Source organism: Clarias gariepinus, chromosome 1 (assembly GCF_024256425.1).
Source record: "Clarias gariepinus isolate MV-2021 ecotype Netherlands chromosome 1, CGAR_prim_01v2, whole genome shotgun sequence".
In the NCBI taxonomy this organism is placed as follows: domain Eukaryota; kingdom Metazoa; phylum Chordata; class Actinopteri; order Siluriformes; family Clariidae; genus Clarias; species Clarias gariepinus.
The window spans coordinates 48,677,970-48,698,499 of record NC_071100.1 but is presented as its reverse complement, the minus strand read 5'-3'; the positions used below and the strand labels follow the sequence as shown (position 1 = coordinate 48,698,499).

At 38.7% G+C, this 20,530-nt stretch overlaps 3 protein-coding genes across 5 annotated transcripts; 2 read left to right on the top strand and 1 right to left on the bottom strand.

The window, feature by feature from the left end:
* The first annotated feature begins 409 nt into the window (after positions 1–409).
* Positions 410–3,389, top strand: prdx1 (peroxiredoxin 1). Of its 2 annotated transcripts, none has more exons than XM_053502297.1 (6): positions 410–545; positions 1,379–1,495; positions 1,930–2,083; positions 2,182–2,304; positions 2,516–2,646; positions 3,076–3,389. In XM_053502297.1, the coding sequence occupies exons 2-6, from the start codon at positions 1,390–1,392 to the stop codon at positions 3,159–3,161; spliced, it is 600 nt and encodes a 199-aa protein (XP_053358272.1). In that variant the 5' UTR covers positions 410–545; positions 1,379–1,389; the 3' UTR covers positions 3,162–3,389. The 2 variants fall into 2 exon arrangements, with proteins under 2 accessions (XP_053358272.1, XP_053358280.1); XM_053502305.1 differs by lacking the exon at positions 410–545 and adding an exon at positions 987–1,008.
* Positions 3,390–5,254: 1,865 nt separating this feature from the next.
* Positions 5,255–10,692, top strand: zte38 (zebrafish testis-expressed 38). Of its 2 annotated transcripts, none has more exons than XM_053504368.1 (12): positions 5,255–5,462; positions 6,429–6,573; positions 6,889–6,952; positions 7,406–7,442; positions 7,525–7,545; positions 7,630–7,656; positions 8,776–8,843; positions 9,386–9,534; positions 9,700–9,911; positions 10,028–10,070; positions 10,154–10,197; positions 10,288–10,692. In XM_053504368.1, the coding sequence occupies exons 1-12, from the start codon at positions 5,412–5,414 to the stop codon at positions 10,330–10,332; spliced, it is 906 nt and encodes a 301-aa protein (XP_053360343.1). In that variant the 5' UTR covers positions 5,255–5,411; the 3' UTR covers positions 10,333–10,692. The 2 variants fall into 2 exon arrangements, with proteins under 2 accessions (XP_053360343.1, XP_053360352.1); XM_053504377.1 differs by having other exon boundaries at positions 10,008–10,070.
* On the bottom strand, positions 10,563–20,434 carry aldh9a1b (aldehyde dehydrogenase 9 family, member A1b). Its single transcript, XM_053504355.1, has 12 exons — positions 20,344–20,434; positions 20,070–20,252; positions 18,538–18,683; positions 18,324–18,453; positions 18,116–18,250; positions 17,816–18,012; positions 16,436–16,576; positions 15,309–15,497; positions 14,306–14,393; positions 13,992–14,133; positions 12,345–12,457; positions 10,563–11,940 (listed from the first exon to the last, which is right to left on the bottom strand). The coding sequence occupies exons 2-12, from the start codon at positions 20,248–20,250 to the stop codon at positions 11,846–11,848; spliced, it is 1,557 nt and encodes a 518-aa protein (XP_053360330.1). The 5' UTR covers positions 20,251–20,252; positions 20,344–20,434; the 3' UTR covers positions 10,563–11,845.
* Positions 20,435–20,530: the final 96 nt, after the last annotated feature.

The window sequence follows — 20,530 nt, the reverse complement described above, 5'->3', positions numbered from 1 at the left end:
CTTGTTAGTCATCTATTTGACAACCGATATGGACATGTGACAGCTTGAGTTCTATCCTGGTTCATATTATTATTATAACTTTTATTAATGTTTAAGAGATATAATAAATGCCTTGGTTGAACTAAGGTACGTACATTTAATCACTTTATATTCAATTCATTCATGTTATTCATGTAAAGCTGCTAGGAGCTGGTAGGAGTTACGGCCTAACATGAGACGTGGCTCTTATTCAGCTCTTTTCAAGGTGTTTACTCAAAAACAGGAGCTCATATCGTGGCACTGGATCGTATCAGATGGGTTTGTTTTTACTTTATCGCTTCCTTGGCATTATGACAAATCTGCAAGAGGACAGAAAATGTGCAAAGTCATGCTAGGCTAGGCAGAACAGACTCCTTCATTCAGTCTTCCACCACTGTGTACTGGATCTTGAAGTGGATCAGGCAAGAGGAAGTCTCGCGAGATTTCAGCGTGGCTATATAAACGCGCGCGACCGCGGATCTGTGGGTTTTTCTTGACTTCACGTAACAGAACGCAGCGGACCAAAGGTAGGATCTAAATAAAAATAAAAATTAATAACCATCATATAAAAGGATACTTTTAGATACTTAGTTTGGGGTTAAAATGTCGCTTTTACATGTGAAATGCACTTTGCAATTTAGCAAAGTTTTCGCTTCTAGTTTTAAGTCATGCATTAACAATATATATTTTCTTATATATATATATATATATATATATATATATATATATCTTATATGCCAGCACATTTTATATTGAATATTTATCTGTATTTGTTTAATATATGGCGGATTTGTTTTTTTTGTAGCATAACTTGTTGAATAGATGCCGGATCCTAAACAGATCTATTATCGACTCCGTAGTGCACTAATCACAGCGTGGAACGTCTTAGGTGTAGCGCGGAGAGGTAGAGATTAGAGACCTATTTGGAACGCAGCCATAAAAGGAAACTACAGTATTCGGAAAAAAGGGTTACTGTTGGCTAATCCAAAAGTCGGTTTATAATATATTCTCTCATGCGTATAAGACATAATTTAATCATTTCATCATGTTTTAATAAATGATGAAATAATATATTAGAATAAATGAATGAATGAATGAATGACAGTTGTAAGGAGTATTCGTGCTGTTACCTGGACTTTGCCTCGAGCAAAATGTTGCGAAATTGAGGAAGTGATAAGCCCGGATTTAAGCTCCGAAAGTTTATTGTTTGATAACTGATTTTTATAATTACTTTAATGTGTTTAATAATGCACGTTATTGTGTTTTTGTTATCTCATCTTTAACACGCACTCCTGATAACGATTAAAATGTATCCTTTGTTCACTTCATCTCTTTTTTTTTTTTTTGTTCCTCTTTGCAGTTCAATCCAAGATGTCAGCTGGCAAAGCACAGATCGGCAAACCTGCCCCTGACTTCACAGCCAAGGCCGTGATGCCTGATGGCCAGTTTAAAGATCTGAAGCTGTCAGACTATCGAGGTACGCCCGCTTATTTTCAAAATACATAAAATACCGGCAGCACGGTGACTTGGTGTATAGTCACCTATAGGGTGTGGGTTCGATTCCTGTCTCTGAGTCTGTGTGCATGGAGATTGCATGTTCTCCCCATGCTTGGTGGTTTTCCTCGAGGTACTCTGGTTTCCTCCAACACTCCAAAGACCAGCAGATTAGGCTAATTGTGTTCCCAAATCGCTCGTAGTATGTGAATGCGCATGTGAATGTTGAAAACCTGAGGTCCAACCACAGGTCTAAAAATGGGAATAAGTATAACGGTCATCACTGGCCTTCACTGGTCACTGTTGAACTACAAGGTTTCCTAAGATGGATGGATATCAAAATGCTATAATTTGTAAGACCGCTGATGATGAGAACAACCTTTTTTTCTTTCTTTCATTTCCTTCTTTTTTCTTTAGGAAAGTACGTTGTTTTCTTCTTCTACCCTCTGGACTTCACCTTCGTCTGTCCCACCGAGATCATCGCCTTCAGTGACGCAGCAGAAGAATTCAAAAAGATCAACTGTGAGGTCATCGGTGCGTCTGTAGACTCGCACTTCTGCCATCTGGCCTGGTGAGCGTTTTCAATAGCAAACCCGAAACGAACCAGAATTGCTAAGAAGATAAGTGATTTATGTATATATTAAACCTTCCCTTTCAAATGTGTTTCAGGATAAACACCCCCAGGAAGCAAGGTGGCCTGGGACACATGAAGGTTCCTCTGGTGGCCGACACCAAACGGACCATCTCTCAAGACTACGGTGTACTGAAGGAGGACGAAGGCATCGCTTACAGGTGTGTTTATGATGAGATTTAGGACAAATCTGAAATAAAAATGATTAAGCTCTGTTAATAGTTCATGTAAGTTTGTGAAACGTCACTGTAATAGGGTGGAAGTGGGAGGGTGTAGCGCAGAGAGTCACATGACACAGAATGATTGGTATCAAGGTGGGCAGTCGGTCTATGGTACGTTCACTAAAGATGCATCCTGATCATTTCTTTTCAGAGGTCTCTTCATCATCGACGATAAAGGCATCCTGAGGCAGATCACCATTAACGACCTGCCGGTGGGTCGGTCGATCGACGAGACGCTGCGTCTGGTGCAGGCCTTTCAGTTTACAGATAAACACGGAGAAGGTGAGTGATTAATATGTGCAGTTAATGGCTTTTAAACATTAATCCTATTGGAAAGATCTAGTACTAAGTAATGAGTTATAAAGCTTTCTATTAGACTCAAACAGTCCTTCTCTTAAACACTGAAACATGATAATGGCTGTAGTATTTGAAAAAACATAACATAAGGTATCTTTGTTTTTTTGCCTTGCGCTTCTTACACAAAAACAGAATTTACTGGATACTGCAGTGAAGACAAAGCATTTTCTTGAGTTTCATTTAAAATGTAGTTTAGACCAGTTTGTTTCCTGTGTCTTTTTTTTCCGATACTGGAATAAAGTTATATATTATGTGCATTTACATTTTCACTTTGTGATCTGTCATTGTACCATGGTTATTAATCATTTAATCCTTAATAAAGGAATTGACGTTTACCCTCGTATTGTTTTCTAGTTTGCCCAGCCGGCTGGAAGCCCGGAAAGGACACGATCAAGCCTGATGTCCAAAAGAGCAAAGATTTTTTCTCCAAACAAAACTAAGCGCACGAGACTCTGCAGTGTAGTCTGACCAGCCCCACACTGGCACTTATACCGAACCTCAGTAACAATTATGACTCTGTTAAGCTTAAAATAAGTGTGTAGGATTGTAATTGTTGTTTATGTTGTGTGACGTCGTGAGAAATATGATGCTCATGTAGAAGGCCACTATTTTGTATGTTTATACCGTCTCATGTTTCCTTTGTGAAATAAAAAAGGAAAATGACAGAGCGGCTTTGAGAGACTTGTCTTTTATTCTGCTTTCTGGTTTTAGTAAGGAGAGATTTTGTAACAGGTAAAGAGAGGAACTTGGAGAAACATTATGGTGCATGCATTTTAACCGAGAAAAAGATTTTGTAACAAAATTTAGTTTTAAAAAGCTTTATGATAAAGCATAACATTTAGGACTAATCATGATTTGTGAAATGTGTAGTTAAAAAAAAAAAAAAAAACACTACTCGTCTATTACCACAAATGAAGTTGATCAACCAAGACAATTATGGCTAAAAGTTAAGTTGGAGACATCTGCTTAGCAAGGTTGACTCCTAAATCACCTCTATTTTTTTGTCACAAATGTAAAGTAAAATTATGTGTTATATGATATTGATGTATTTAGATTTTTACAGTTATAGAATAAGAATAACCTGTGTACTATAATTTGGATAATAACTTAGTTACAACTGAAGCAGACTTCAGACAGCGGCTAGGTTGGTTTTTGAATAAGTTTGGAGTAAACTAATACTATAATTAATGTCTGATTATCACTTAGAAGTTCATTTATTGATGGGTACTAGGAAACATTTCATATTGTTGCTAATGTTCTCCATCGTAAACTATTTCTGTCTCCTATTTAGGTACTTTGGTATTAGAGTGGAACAAAAAATAAATAACATTTTCTGTGTATTGATATTCAACTCCTTAAATATCAAATAGTCACATTCCAATATGATATACAATACAATATATTTTACAATGCAACATTCCCTCCTCACAACCCCAGGGTTACAGTCTGTGTGAAGTTTTACATGTTCTACCATGTTTGTATGGGTTTACTCTGGGGTTGCTGGTTTCCTCCTACCTCTTAGAAGATTTTATTTATTAATGGAAAAATGCTGTCCAAACCTCCCTGGCGCTATGTGAAAAAGTGATTGCCTATGTGAAAAAGTGATTGCCCTGGGCAATCCCTGGAATCCATGGCAGAGTTCACAAAGAACACCAAGACATTTGCCAAAAAACATTTTGATTATCCCCAAGACAAACAAAAAACTAAGTTATGGTTTTCGAGTGGCCTAGTCAAAGTCCGGACTTAAATCCTATTGAGATGACCTTAAACAGGCCAGTCGTGCTTGAAAACCTTCGAGTGTGCCTGAATTAAAACAGTTCTGCAAAGAAGAGTGGGCCAAAATTACTCCACAGTGATTTAAAAGACTGCAAGTTATCGCAAACTTTTGTTTGCAGTTGTTGCCACCTATGGTGGCACAACTATTTATTAGGTTTAGGGGGTGATTATTTTTCACATATGGCCATGCAGGTTTGGACAGTTTTTTCCCCCTCTTAATAATTAAATCGTAATTTAAAACCTGCATTTTATATTTAATTGGGTTACCTGTGTAAAATATTAAAATTAGTTTGATGATCTTGATCGTTTAATTGTAACAAACATGGAAAAGAAAAATCAATAGGGGACAAATACTTTTCCACACCACTGGATGTGTTCTTGTGGTAAACTCCAGATCCTAAACCAGGATAAAGCTTTTACTCAAGATAAGTTTTGCAGTTTTGCTGGTATAGTTCGTTTACTGAGGGAAAGAGAGATGCCATTTGCTCTTCGGTTGCATTTATGTAGTTAGAATATGTTAATTGTCTGTCTACTTTGTTATTATTTTCTAATGTCAGTACATTCCTGTGTTATCGCATATGCATCTGCTATTTGCTGTAAAGTATTTATTCAAATGTATGCAAAATACCTGCAAGATTCAATCGGGGGTGAAAGCGCATACTTGGCAACCCCATGATCTCCGAATCGATTCCTTCCAGAAGCCGAATGATTCAGTTGATTGATTCGCGCGACCGTTCACGAGCCGCTTTAACGAACATCAGTGTTAGCATATTAGCTAACAGTCTTCACCTCAGCATAGTGCGATGTTGTTTTTACAAATTAAGTACCCTAAAAGTGATATTTAAAAACAATACTCGAGCAAAGTAAGCTATTTGTTTAAGTTACGGGAAAAAAAGCTAGTTAACTGTAAGGACATGGCAACCGGTCTGAAAAAGCGAGCGAAAGCAAAACAAGAGGTTGCTGAGGTAAAAACAAACAAACAAACAAACAAACAAACAAAAAAACCCCATTACAACTAACTACTTAGCATAACTTCTCTAAATAAACATTTAACAAGTTGCTTAGCTTAGCTCTTAGTACACCTGAATGAGGAGTGGACAAATGGAAGAAAACAAACAAACTTTTAACATAAATAAACTTAATGACTTAATTATTGTTATACCTTCAGAATTATTACAAATATAAATATAATATTTAATATAATATAAATTAATTAATAACTAGGTACCTAATAAGTATTGTAGTGAGGTAAAAAACACAAGATAAAACTTTAAAATCAAATTGGGTGGACAATTTATCAATCATCAATTCCAAGAGGCGTTCAAGTCAAACCGGGACTTAAGAGGATAAACTTCCCTTATTTCTCTATTTAATACCCTGCTACACTAATGCACTTATTCCAGCGTTTCACTAGCGCTTGGATACCATCAAGGTATAAAGTTTTTTTCAGGTTTAAAACGCCAGCCTCCCAGGAACTCCTTTCACAGCCCAAATGTGGAAATAGTTTGAGCGAGGTCAGAACTGTATGGAGAACGTGGCGATAACTCCCAGCTGAGTTCCTGTAGCATAACATGCAAGTAGTGCTGGTGAATGATTGTGTGTACAGTTTCCATACAGACAGGTTCCGATATGCTGATATAAATTTTTTAAAGATCAGCTGCTGAATGTTCACGGGAACGACTGAGTCTCATCACTATATGATGCTTAAAGACTTCTGTAAATGTCAATCGCTTTTATTCCTTCTTTCACCAAAAATTCCAAAGTCCCAGTTTGACTTGAACACCCATCGTATGTTCCGTACTTAGCAGATGTTTCATTGCAAATATATGGTGTGTAAATTTAAATGTTAAAATGATAAAATGCAGATCTGGCTGTGAATTATAGCTAGGTCATGTTATATTATATATGTTTTTGTTTTAAAACACTTTCAGTGGGACAGCTTATTCAACCAGGAGCTCAGAACTCAGGAGCAGTCTCTGGTGTTTGTAAAGCGAATGCTGGTCCTGGCCGTGTCCTCTATAACGTACCTGCGTGGGATCTTTCCAGAAGACGCATATCGATCCCGCTACTTAGAAGGTCTTTTTATTTTTCACAAAAAAAAAACTAACAAAAAAACTAACGAAGCACTATAGCTGCTTAACTTTTATTGTAATGTTACAGTAGATAAAACCGTTCAAATACATGATTAACAATCCAGCATTAAAGCTTTATTTTAAATCCCTTGTAGTCTATGTCAGCTATTGTGATAAAAAAAACAGATTGAGTTAAAAGAATTAATATTGTCTTTTCTTATGGTCAAATCGTATTTTTATGGTAAAATTTGACCATAAAAATACGATTTGACGTCACATTATAGTATCTCACAAGGCTTATTGTATTAAAAATTTTTAGATTTATGCCTCAAAGTTCTTAAAGAGGACTGCACCTCTCCAGGAGCCAACAAAATTGTCAAGTGGTAAGTGGTTAAATATTTCCATAACTGATAATCATGACTGAAACAATCTTGGTACACACACTTGTATCACTCATGTCTCTAGTGGAGAGACATTTGTAGCAATAGCTGCTGTTATTGCTTGTGCATGGCTGCTTAGCCTTTTTATTTAATTTAATTTATTTTATTTTAATAAGTCCAATTAGTAGCAGCCACAACATCCTAAGGCCGTTGCCCACTATAAATGTATTTAAAGTTGGGCTGTGTATCAGGTTTCAGGGAAGACTTGTTTCCTTCTATGTTTTATTTTTCTTCAGAATACTTCTATACAGATTTACTCATATATGAATTTAATATCAGGTGTTGATGCATTAATATATATTATTCAGTCAGGCCCTACTTACTGTAAAATAATACGGTTACTGAATCTTAAACGAGCATGCTGTATCTAAATTAATATTATATTCTTCCTTCCAGGTTAATTGGATGTTTTGATGCCTTGGAGAAGAGATACGTGAGTTTAAGTCATTGTGAAGTTTTACATGATAATGATTGTGCAGAGGGAAAATAAAATTTTGCACTTTTGTTTTTTTTAGCTGCAAATTGTGCTTATCGGGGTAAGTGTACGCGTGTTTACTAGTTAACACAAGGAGTACCATGACAATGTATTGTGTGTCTCATATATAATGTATTTTAAACAGGTGCACCGCGACCCAGATGACACTAATGTAAGTAACTGTACAGTACATACTGTTTTACCTTCCGGGTTTTCTAGGAATCGAAAATAATCCGCACAACAGATATGTGAAAAACATTTAGCAGACACTCTTATCCAGAGCGATTTTTATCTCATTACACATCTGAGCAGTTGAGGGTTAAGGGCCTTGCTCAAGGGCCCAACAGTGGCAACTTGGAGGTTGTGGGGTTTGAACCTGGGATCTTACGAACCGTCGTCTAATGCCTTAACTACTGAGCTACCCCTGGCCCTGAAGTTGAAAAACAACTTCTGTTGCACTGTCTCATCAGCGCTTTCCGTTTAAGGCTACTGTCTTATGTGAACATGTTACTTTAATTCATTTGTAACTTGCACAAACAAAAACAGACGCCCCTACCTGTGATTTGCACGATAGGAAAACAACGTCCAGTGATTTGTGTTTTTTTTTATGGTTTGAGGGTGTACCCGGTGCCGAAACAACTCACAGAAGAGAATAAACAGGAGCGTTTAAATATCTGCAAACAAAATTTTAAGCGGTACTCTAAGGAAGATGAAAGTTTCTTAAAGAGAATAATTACCAGTGTCGAGACACGGATTCATCAATACGAGCCTGAGAGTAAGCAGCAGAGTATGGAACAGAAAACATCCTCAATTACCGACCAAGAAAATGGTCAAAAGTTCAAAACCATCAGCTGGAAAATTCAATGCTTACAGTTTTCTGTAGTTCTCAAGGGGCAGTACTGGAACATTATCAGGAAAAAGGTTTAACAATCAACAGCGCTCGCTACAGTGAGACGCTTATTGAAGGCTGATCTTTGGATTAATCCGATACACTGCAAAAAAATTAGTTTTGAGCATCCTCACTATAGTGCTAAAGTCACTCCATCAAACTTTGACCTGTTTGGTCCCCTGAAAGCAGCAATACGAGGAGGAAGATTTATTCTGATGAAGAAGTAAAGACAGCTGTATATTCGGGCTCGCAGTTTAAACGTTTTTTTTAATGAGGAAAAAACTAAATCTTGTTGACAGATGGAGAATATTAAAAAGCAAGAAGATTATGATTATGTCAAGAAATTGTCTATTTGTCTTTTCTAAAATCTTATAATTTTATATATACTTTTATTTTTTAAAGCATGTCATAGAATCTTATCAGTTCAAGTTCAAGTACACAGACAACGGGCCCCAGATGGACATCCTCAGGTAAAAAATGTGCCATGAAAACCTCAAGGTAATTAATGAACATCATCAAAGACTCTCTGAGCGCCTCTTCAATGTATGTTGTCTGCTTCAACATCATCAGCTAATTAACAGATCTCTCGTTATGTGTAGAGCTGATGTGTTCAGCTCTGTACACAATAATTCATTACACAAGTAAAATTTATTATTGTGATGAAAGCTTTCTTTAACCCTGTAGCTTCAGTGCAGCAAGAATGTCAGACAGCATGGATCACTGCTATTGTTAGCTTTTTTTTTGCATTTCCTGTTTAACCCTCGTGTGTCCTTTGGGACACTGTCCAGGAACGGAGTGGGAAGTAAACAGTATTTCCTCTCTAGTAGAAGCTAAAGTGGCAGATGACCAGAGACAATTAGTAGAGCTAATACGAACGCTTGCAGTCGACTGTGCTGATGTCATTATAAGCTGCACGTTATAGATACAGTATTAGAGCATCATTTGTAGAACTTTATAATAAAACCCAGTGTTGGAACTTGTACTAACACACACCGGAATCTCTTTGTTGAAGAAACGAGAACATCGAGATGAGGGTGACCATAGAGGACACGAAGAAGGCCTCGGTTTTGCTGATCCGAAAGCTTTTTCTGCTCATGCAGAATCTAGACTCTCTGCCTGACGATGTCTACCTCACCATGAAGCTCTACTATTACGATGATGGTAAAACAAACATCCGTAGCACAGAGTAAACACAGCTGTGGGAAGTGTTGTGTGTTAGAACTTGGCTTGACATAGGGGGTAAAAAAAAGAGTTAAACACCAAGCGCATACTGTATAACCAAAATACTGTACAGTACTAAATAGTTGTCTGTTTAAAATGTGACAGTGACCCCATCAGACTACGAGCCGCCGGGGTTTAAGGAGGGCGTGTGCGACAGCCTGTGGTTCGAGGGCACAGCAGTGCACTTCAGAGTGGGAGACCTGCAGACTCCCTTCCACGTCCTGAAGGTCGGAGTGGCAGCCGAGCAGGGCCGCTTGAGCAAACTGCAGGAGGGCGAGCACCTGAAAGACAGCGTCCAGGACTCTGTGCAGGAGGAGGTGAGACCTGAAAAGGGGCATGTTTAACCTCAGTGTTGTAGAATTTACTAAATCGCCCCAGAGAAATTCCTCCATCAGACTGCTGAGCTTTCGCAGCGCATTTCTGAAATCCGTAGGTGCCTGGATCGGGCAGGGAGGACAGTCTGCCGTCTGAGGACGGTGAGTTTATTTGTCTGACGTCTCTGGAAGTTCTCTGAGAGTTTTATTGCCAGTCACGAGTTTCTATAAACGTTTATCTCCAGAATCGGCCGCGCAGTTCAAGCAACCCGCCAAAACCCTGGTGAAGGTAGGCTTTATTATTAAAGATAGATTTTATCAAAGACGGATTTACAAAAAGATTACCTATTGGTTTCTCTCTCTTTTTTTTTCTTTTCAGAAAAGAGAAAACAAACTGGCCAAGAGAAGGAGAAAAGAAATCTAAAAGCGCTAATACAGCAGTTTGTTCGCACGTTTGTAGTCGATACTCATGTTTATTCGTGAGGTCAAATTTTATGGAGACTGTTAAATTATTTAAGTGTAGTAGTAACTAGTTCAGTTTCGGCGTTCATATATTATTGAGCTTCTTCATGACACTTCTTTCAAAAGACTGTAATTCAATACAAGTGCAAAATAAGAAAAATACAGTGTACACCGACAGCAACAAATTAAATATTTCTGTTAATTTACTGTATTTTATTTCCCCTCATGAAATTATTAATTTAAATACAAAAATCATTTGTAGTTGTTACAGTCTGGTTTGTAGCATTAATTACTGCATAAGCAATAAAACATTTAGACAATACACATCTTAGAGTTGTAATGAAACATCAGTGTGCATGTGAGCAGGTTCACAGTTTTAATGAAATGCTGCTGCGTCTAAACAAACAGCTTTTCAGTATTTATAACTGTTTTGTCAAAACCTAGCTTGTTTTAATGTCATGATGAGCATGTCTGAATCTAGTGAAATCAAGTAAAAGGAAAGGATAATGGTTATATATCAATATATTAATAAACGTGTGTTATGTGTAATAACATCAGACATCATAACAATATGGCTGATGATACACTGCTAAATCAGTGTGAAAAAGGAAATCCAAAAAAAAAGGAAAAACATGTGTATATAATTTTTTTATATATATTATTAAAACCTCTGCATACAAATTTTAATTCGTATGATTTCAAGTTTTTAAGGAGAATTCTAGATTATATATTATTCTATTCTATATATTCTAAATTCTGTATATTATATTGCAGCACAAAGTTTCCCAAAAACAAAAGACAAAATGTAAATGCAGATAATCTGTTGTGCCACCCAAAAATATTACCAATATTACAGAAAAAAAAGGAAAAAGGACACGTACAATAACGTAGCTTTTGAATGTCTGTATTGTTGGTCGACTCTTTTGATTCGGCTTTCGCTGACTGAAAATGTTTTTTTCAGTAAAACTTGCTTCGTCAGATATCCACTGACACAAACAAGTTTTAAATGGTTTCCGGACATACTCACGACTAAACGGGGGTTCGTTTCGTTGGCCCAAAATGCTTCGTATGTAGATGCAAATTTATTCCAACATTTACATTCTTAAGGCGAAAACTTCACCTATGCCGAGGTTCAATTGTAATACTTTGTGAAATGATTTGTAAAACATGGCTTGCCAAAGTATTGGTTGTATTCCATTGAGAAGATACAAATATACAAATAGATCAGTATAATCATTTCTGTTACCAAATAATTTAAAACTTGTATGCTTGTTACAACTACTATTACAACTACTAAATATCACAGTATAGAACTTTTCCCCCCTCTCCCTGTATTGTCCCACCCAATCTCATGATAAGGCACTTATGTGATGTACAATCAACATCAGTACATTTCAAGAATTATCGTTAAACCCTATTTAAATATATATATATATATATATATATATATATATATTCTCTGTCTCGTCCTGTGTTTAAAAGAGACTGTCCACGTCTCCCATTTCGACCACCACGGTTTTGAGCTGAGAGTAGTACTCAATGGTCACCTGGCCGTTTTCTCTTCCTATACCTGAAAAGACACGACAAGATAAAAAAAAAAAAATAAATAAATGTGACAAGCGTGAACATTTTTTCTGGATAACGTCTATCTACAACCAATAGTTTGTGAACAAAAGTTTGGTACAGAATGCCTTTGCATGCTATAGGGATGTAACTCATAGGAACTCCATAAGAACCCTGACTGAACTGAACTGGAGTCTCCTTGGCATCCAAACTCACTGATGACATTGTAGTTAAATAAAACACAAATCCCCATATAGTGCATGTGCAGTATAAAAAGAAACTAAATAGCATTGCCAGGAATGAGTATTGCTGGGATTTGAACTGACAGTCGGGCTTAAAATTAAGAACAGATTTTTATCGTAACGCCTTTGGGGGAATATTATACTTAATCTTGTTGTTCTTAACTATTACCTGAGGCTTTGTATCCTCCGAACGGCACCTCCACAGGCGTGATGTTGTAGTTGTTGATGAAACACGAGCCAGCCTGCAGGTTCTCAATCACGCGATGTGCTCTCTGAACGTCTCTGATGGACCAAGAGCAAAGAGGGAACGGGCACATGCAATTATATATATAATTCTTAATTTATAGACTAGGTTTTTGCAGAGTGATTGTTAACAGGTCAAGAGCTCACATCCCTTTATGAAATGTGCGCCCTCTTGTGGCACACATTGTAAGTACAGTAAATCTGATTTGTGTCGAAATGCACTGATCTGATTTGGTCCTACAACTCATGGCAAAAAATAAATAAATAAAAAGGATAAAATCAACCACTAAAGGTAAATGTTTACTTCAATGAATATGCCACAAAACTATTTAACAGTCTAAGCTTCTGGCTTTAAGAAACCTGGAGTCAAGTCGCAATTGTTTTTGTATGGCGTTATACTAATGCCACAATTCTAAGCGCACATTTTTAACATTTTGAGAGCAGACAAAGCACTCTATGCGCATGCAGTGTCTCCCCTGCACGCTCAACGTGTTTTCTGCGCAACATCTGCTTTCTGTGCGCGCTTGACTCTGCCTGTACGCGCGCTCAATTTTGTCCAGTGTTACAAAACTGCCACAAAACTAGCCAGACTTCCACACACTACTGTTTCTTCTCTATTAGGTGGCACTATCGGATAGAGCAGGGAATCCGCTAAGGGAAGCGCAGTGTTAATTCCATACTTTTTTTGATTTGGGTTTGTAGCTACATAAAACACATACAGTGAAACCTCGGATTGCGAGTAACGCGATTTGTAAGCGTGCCGCAAGATGAGCAAAGATTTTTTATACATTTTGACCTAAAAAAAACGAACAAGTCTTGGTTTACGAGTACCGAGTATCATGTATCATGCATGCGCTTCTTGTTTTGATGCCGAGCGTCATGTGATCATAACTAAGCCAATGGTTTTTTTCTCTCTTTGCTGCGGAATTGTGGGTTTACTATAACATTGTGACCAAGTGTGCATGTGTAAAACATATTTTATTTTGTGTCTGTATGCGTGTAAAGCAAAAGCAAGTCCCATTAGATAGGTTGGAGATCCATTTTCTCTCTCTGCTCAAGGCTAAGCCTGCTCTTTGTGTCTGTGTGCGCACGTCATTGGACACCGTGCCACACACACACAGACCTCACACACACTCTTTCTTCCTGCTCCACACAGAAACACTGCTCTGTCGCGATTCTTTTCAAAGGTAAAGTGCAGGTTAATTTGTTTTCTTTTTACTTTAAAGCAATGATTCCATTCGAGTGTCATTACAAAGACTTCTTAACAGTGTTTCCGTTGTGTGCGTGCGTCTGAAAAGAGTGGAGAAAGGGTAACTGTGTTAGACGAGAAGGCGGAGTGTGTGAATCTTACTTTAGATTCACACACACAGACACACTACACAGCGCCTGCGCGCACAAATGCAAATTTTTACTTTTTTTTTTAAGGGTAAAGTGCAGGTTGCAAATCAGATCATCTGTGTTGATCATTGGCACAGAGGATGTTTTAATGAGCACTCGTTCTAGTAAAGTAAATAAATTACTCATCATTGCCTTTTAAAGGCTGAATAACAAATAATAAAAAAAACCTGTTTACTTAGTGAACACTCCAGCAGCCAGTCCCAGCGTTGTGTCGTTAGCCCTGTGAAGAACTTCGTCCTCAGTGTCGAAGGTCAACACTGACATTACAGGACCGAAGATTTCGTCTCTGACGCACGTCATGTTGTCTGTGCAGTTGTCTGTAAGCAATTGATCCAGGAGTTCAATTTATACATTCTGTTTGCATGACAGTATTACTACACGGTTAAAATATGGATATGTACTTTAGCAATCTCATCTAATCTAATCTAATCTAATCTAATCTATTTGAGCTGCAGGAGTCATAAATGCTGATAGATAGTTGAAACTCACCAAGAACACAGGGGGTCATATAATATCCACCTTTCAGTTTAGGGTCTGACGGCGTGAACGGTTCTCCTCCACACATCACCCGAGCACCCTGACGAGGAAAAGGTTTAAAAAATAACTTGTCAGATTTATGTATAAGGCGTCAGCCAAAACATGGTATCAGTGCTAAAAAATGTCTAGGGTGAAGTTCATTTTCAGATATTTTATTTTCAGATATACATTATATAACACAATTTTTTATATAATACTTTATGCTTCTTATCTGGCAATCCATACTTTATTTATTTATTTTTTTTGTAAATGTACATACACATATTTTTAGCAGATAAAAAGAAGCAACTTTGCTTAATACAGTTTCTTGCCCTTTGATGTCTGTAGTGTCTGTTACTTTTTTTTTCAAACTCAAATCTTTTAACGATCTTAACTGTAGTTTAGATGAAACTTGGTTGATTTAAATTTCACATGAAAAGACATAAACCTGAAAAAGGTGCATTATCCTAAAATGCTAAATTGTTAAAATATTGCAACATGAATTCAACATGGTTACAGACAAGATAGATTTTTTTGCTTTAAAACCTTTTAATAAAAAAATAATAAAAAAATGTTTTAATTTAAGCAAAATTTTTAACATACATACAGTTCTAGAAGTTTACACCAATATTTGTATCAATACTCAAAGAAATATAAATTAATTATTAAAATAATTTGCATTTAAAATAATTATTGTTTAAAGCAAAACAGTAAAACGCTGAAAATTGTTTTTGGGGCCAGGTATAAAATCATCTCTCCAAAACAGCTGAAGTTAGCAACTTGAATTTTTTAGGAAAGCCAGATTGGTCAATTCCATATTGCATAAACTTTAGTAGCTTCTTTGGCCACACATTTTTGGTATTAACGTATGAAATATAAATAAAAAAAATCACCAATACTGTGTTCTGGCAAACAGTGTTACTGATTAAGGAGTGATGCTGAATGTGCCTCAGACAGTGGGCGAGTCGTGCTGTACCTCCGCCTTGGCCTGCTCCACATATCTCAGCACTTTGTTCAGGTGATCCTTGCTGACCAGCGCCCCCATACGCGTCTCCTCCAGGAGGGGGTCGCCGATCCGGATTGCTTTGGTTCTCCTTACCACCTCCTCCAAAAACCGGCCAAGGATCGATCTGTGCACGAAAACCCGCGTTCCGTTACTGCACACCTGCGTGTAAAGGAAACAGAATGATGAGATAAAGAGTATTCTAATAATATGTTCCTTATCTGCGATAAGTCACTGCACTAAGATATCGCAGTGGACACTGTACTATATATTAGCATGGAAAAAAAACATACTGTATATTATACTTTTAATAGTGTTACACAAACATAAAAACAACTATAATAGTGTTAATTTCGTCAATGAAAAATATGGGTGGAGGACCTTTTTTCATGTAACTAAGTCGAGACGAAGACGAGACGTCACGGATGTAAATGAACTGTGACAATGACAAAGTCTGCATGCAGTATTGTTGACGGAAAAAGATAAGTGTGGTTTAAAAATGTAAAAAAATTTATTTAAAATCTTCATCGTCTTTATTTTCAACATTTTATTTTGTCACAATCCGCTGCGATACGGTGTTCACTCATTACAGCACGAGCAGCAATGATGTCCCATGACATTAGATAAAAAGATAAATTTTAAATGTTAAGATAATTCTTTTGTTAAAAAAAAAAAAAGACTAGTTATAAATAAATAAATAAAAATCTTATGGCTAAAATGTTAATTAACAGGGACATTTATCGCGGGACTAAGACTGAAATTAAAAATAGCTGACAAAATTAACACTACTGTATAATACCCAAATACCAGTTTCGGTTGTGTACCTATATGTTCACTAAATGTAGAGCCTGTTGGCTAGTTAACAGTTAGTAAATGGGCTTTCAATTGTCCAATTATCAATTTTTTTTTTTACAGTTTATTTACAACCAGTAACATAAAATATATATATGGTTACCATACCAACAGTTTTAATCATTTCTACATCTATGCCTCAATAATCATTAATTTAATACTGTTACCAGATTTGGGCCAAACATCAGGCAAGATTTCATGGATATCATGGTAAAACAAATCATAGGTCTCTATTTGAAACGCCATACCTGGCCCTGAGAGAGGAAGTTGGCCATAAGCGCTCCCCTGATTGCATTCTCAAGGTTACAATCCTCAAAAATGATCAGTGGAGATTTGCCACCGAGCTCCAGGGTCACTGGCTTCACGCCTTTTGACGCCATTTCCATTATCTGCAAGGCAAAAAATACAAAATAAAAACCACACAGTTCAGTCTGGCATGTTAGCTAAGATGAGGCTTCGCTGTTGCAAGATGACAGCAAAATGATTAAAAGGGAAAGAAAAAAAGAATAACCATCAATGAGTGACGTTTTGATATTAAACCTATTGGAATTATACAGTTGAAAGAAGTTGAAAGGTTGAATACACTTAGGTTGAAGTCATTAAAACAGATTTCATGTTAAACTATACTACAGGCGAGTTAGTTATCTATTTTAGTCGATGTCATGTTTATGTGTCATGTAAAATACAAGTCAAATTTTTATAACACTGGTTTAAAGATAGATTATTAGACTTCATACACTAAGTTGACTGTGCCTTTAAACAGCTTGGAAAATTCCTGAAAATTATATCACGGCTTGACTACCTTCTGACATCCCAATTAACATTATTTGAGCCATTTAAGGAGTTTTGTTGGCAGAAACGTTCGAATGAGCAAGGAGGCCTAGAAACCTGACTAAGTTACACCACTTCTGTCAGGAGGAACGCGCCAAAACTCCCGCAATTGATTGTTGTGGAAGACCACCAGTTAGACAGTTTTAAGGCAATATTATCAAGTACTAACCAAGTGTATGTAAACTTCTGACCCACATGAAAAAAGAATAAAAAGCTGAAATGCATCTCTCTCCTCACTTTTCAGAAATGTTTTTCATTTATTTATTTTTTTTTCTCTCTAATTTAGGTAATTTAGTCATGTCCAATTCCTCCCCGTCACTAGGGGGCTTCCACATTAAGGCTACTCCTGCCACTCAGTCGGGAGGGCCGAATCACGGGTTTCCTCCGAACCACGTGACGTCAGACGACCACATCTTTTAGAACTGCTTACTCACGCACCGGAAGACAGCGCTATCCGCTCCTTCTGCTTGCGTGAGCTCACAGACGCCCCTGATTGGCTGTGATTAATGTGGGAGCACTAAGTACGTCTCATTCCTCTCCTCTGAGAGAGCTCGGCCAATCAGCTCTCTCTAGACCTCCGGCTGTGAGAGGTTACAGCATCACCCGGGAATCGAACTTGCGATCTCTGGATGATAGGGCGAGCACTTTACCACTGCGCCACTCGGAGGCATGATGTTTCACATTTCTAAAATTAAGGTGTGAGCCTAACTGACCTAATACAGGTAATGTTTATCCTGGCGTTTAGCAAGTTCTAAAGCTCTCGATTTAGATGCCTGGAATTTCGCCTGGAATTTCACCTTCTTGCCGGTTTGCACACTCCCAGTGAAAGAGACCTTGGCTACGGCAGGGTGTTGGCACAGCAGAGCGCCGGTCTCCTGAGCGCCCTGCACTACGTTAAACAGACCGCTAGGAACACCGGCCTGCGTGTAGATTTCAGCCAGCAGCACTGCAGTCACCGGGGTCAATGGGGACGGCTTGAACACCATCGAGTTCCCTGCGAATGCAAGAGACGTGAACAGTTGACTAAAAGTCTACTGCAGATGTATATGCCACAATTTTGACATGAAATTGTCCTGGTTTTTGCAGCGTAACCATACCGCAGGCGATGGCCGGAGCTGATTTCCAGGCTGCAATCTGGAAGGGGTAATTCCAGGCTCCGATTCCTACACACACTCCCAACGGCTCCCGGCGCGTGTAAGCAAAAGATCCTCCTGCTAGCTGCACGTGCTGGCCTGTAAAAAGATTTTTGTACGCGGAGTTTCTTTTGTTTCCAAATTCACTGAACATTTTCATACCATAACAAACCTGCCATGGTTGTTGCGAGACCAGCAAAATACTCGATACACAGCCGGGCTGAGTCCACGTCTAGCCGTGCCTCTGTGATCGACTTGCCGTTGTTAACCACCTCCACCTCAGCAATTTCTTCCCTTCTTTTCTATCCGTAAAAAGACGAATTTCTGCATTATCCCCTGTATGACCCCTCCGACCTTTATCTAGTTTACCTTTGACTGCAGTGTACCTGGATGATTCGTGCAACCTCCAGCATGACCCCGGCTCGTTCCATTCCAGCCATCTTACTCCAGCGCGTGAAAGCGGCGTGAGCGCTGTTTACGGCTTCGTCCACCTGCGCCGCCCGGCAGAACTGCAGCTGGCATAACACACGTCCTACACATACATATATACATATACATATACATACCGTTACCCCCAACTGACTGACAGCTGATCATCACCGTTACCCCCAACTGACTGATAGCTGATCATCACCATTACCCCCAACTGACTGACAGCTGATCATCACCGTTACCCCCAACTGACTGATAGCTGATCATCACCATTACCCCCAACTGACTGACAGCTGATCATCACCGTTACCTTTAACTGACTGACAGCTGATCATCACCGTTACCCCCAACTGACTGACAGCTGATCATCACCGTTACCCCCAACTGACTGACAGCTGATCATCACCGTTACCCCCAACTGACTGACAGCTGATCATCACCGTGACCTTTAACTGACTGACAGCTGATCATCACCGTTACCCCCAACTGACTGACAGCTGATTATCACCGTTACCTTAAACTGACTGACAGCTGATCATCACCGTTACCCCCAACTGACTGACAGCTGATCATCACTGTTATCCTCAACTGACTGACAGCTGATCATCACTGTTATCCTCAACTGACTGACAGCTGATCATCACCGTTACCCCCAACTGACTGACAGCTGATCATCACCGTTACCCCCAACTGACTGACAGCTGATTATCACCGTTACCTTAAACTGACTGACAGCTGATCATCACCGTTACCCTCAACTGACTGACAGCTGATCATCACCGTTACCCCCAACTGACTGACAGCTGATCATCACCGTTACCCCCAACTGACTGACAGCTGATCATCACCGTTACCCCAACTGACTGACAGCTGATCATCACCATTACCCCCAACTGACTGACAGCTGATCATCATTGTTATCCTCAACTGACTGACAGCTGATCATCACCGTTATCCTCAACTGACTGACAGCTGATCATCACCGTTACCCTTAACTGACTGACAGCTGATTATCACCGTTACCCTCAACTGACTGACAGCTGATCATCACCGTTACCCCAACTGACTGACAGCTGATTATCACCGTTACCTTAAACTGACTGACAGCTGATCATCACCGTTACCCCCAACTGACTGACAGCTGATCAACACCGTTACCTTTAACTGACTGACAGCTGATCAACACCGTTACCTTTAACTGACTGACAGCTGATCATCACCGTTACCTTTAACTGACTGACAGCTGATCATCACCGTTACCCTCAACTGACCAATCAACCTCTTTATGACTTATTTTAATGCAACCTCAAGTGTTTTAATGCAATTTTCCCCATGTAACATATTTAAGTCTTCAAATGATAATATATTAATTTAGCTATTTTTCTTTAATTAACCTGCATGAAAAGGTTTGTCAGACTGGCCATGTGATTACAGGACAAACTTTTCTTGCTCAAACTTCAGTGGAACTTAAACGGAAAAGGGTCACCTGTCGCAGGCTCGTAGACCGGCTCGAATCCGATCTCGCCCTGGAGACTGATCCTGTTTCCGCCCCAGAAGTTCAGCGGGTCTCTTATCTGCGCGGTGCCCGATGAAGCCGCCCTGCTCGCGGTGAGGAGGAGGAGAGAGGCGCGGAGCCGCGGGGGCAGCACGGAGCTCAGCACGCGCATTGCTGCAGGACAAGAACATTAAGACTCCTGAGCTCTGAGCAGACAAGTGCATTTACAGCGTGACATAAACAGCACATGAACACAAAGACATACTCGTCACTATCGTCCTTTAGCGTCTATACACTTTAATCCCGCAATAAGTAACGTGCAGGAATGAACACGACTCTGGCAGCAGCCTTTATTTCGGAAAGGGGCGGGACTTCCTCCACGCTTTATTCCTATTGGTGTGCAAAATGACCTACTTTCTATATTGATATTGAACATTTTTATTATTATTATT

What these genes read in the sequence shown, in the direction of transcription:
- zte38 (XM_053504368.1), top strand. Translation starts at nt 5,412, where the DNA reads ATGGCAACCGGTCTGAAAAAGCGAGCGAAAGCAAAACAAGAGGTTGCT. An exon ending in TCGATCCCGCTACTTAGAAG is followed by an intron (nt 6,574 to 6,888) that starts GTCTTTTTATTT and finishes AAAAATTTTTAG; the next exon opens with ATTTATGCCTCAAAGTTCTT. An exon ending in CCGCCAAAACCCTGGTGAAG is followed by an intron (nt 10,198 to 10,287) that starts GTAGGCTTTATT and finishes TTTTCTTTTCAG; the next exon opens with AAAAGAGAAAACAAACTGGC.
- prdx1 (XM_053502297.1), top strand. Translation starts at nt 1,390, where the DNA reads ATGTCAGCTGGCAAAGCACAGATCGGCAAACCTGCCCCTGACTTCACA. An exon ending in GAAGCTGTCAGACTATCGAG is followed by an intron (nt 1,496 to 1,929) that starts GTACGCCCGCTT and finishes TTTTTTCTTTAG; the next exon opens with GAAAGTACGTTGTTTTCTTC. An exon ending in TACAGATAAACACGGAGAAG is followed by an intron (nt 2,647 to 3,075) that starts GTGAGTGATTAA and finishes ATTGTTTTCTAG; the next exon opens with TTTGCCCAGCCGGCTGGAAG.
- aldh9a1b (XM_053504355.1), bottom strand. Translation starts at nt 20,250, where the DNA reads ATGCGCGTGCTGAGCTCCGTGCTGCCCCCGCGGCTCCGCGCCTCTCTC. An exon ending in GCTGCTGGAGTGTTCACTAA is followed by an intron (nt 12,458 to 13,991) that starts GTAAACAGGTTT and finishes TTGGTCCATCAG; the next exon opens with AGACGTTCAGAGAGCACATC. An exon ending in CGGAGGATACAAAGCCTCAG is followed by an intron (nt 11,941 to 12,344) that starts GTAATAGTTAAG and finishes GTGTCTTTTCAG; the next exon opens with GTATAGGAAGAGAAAACGGC.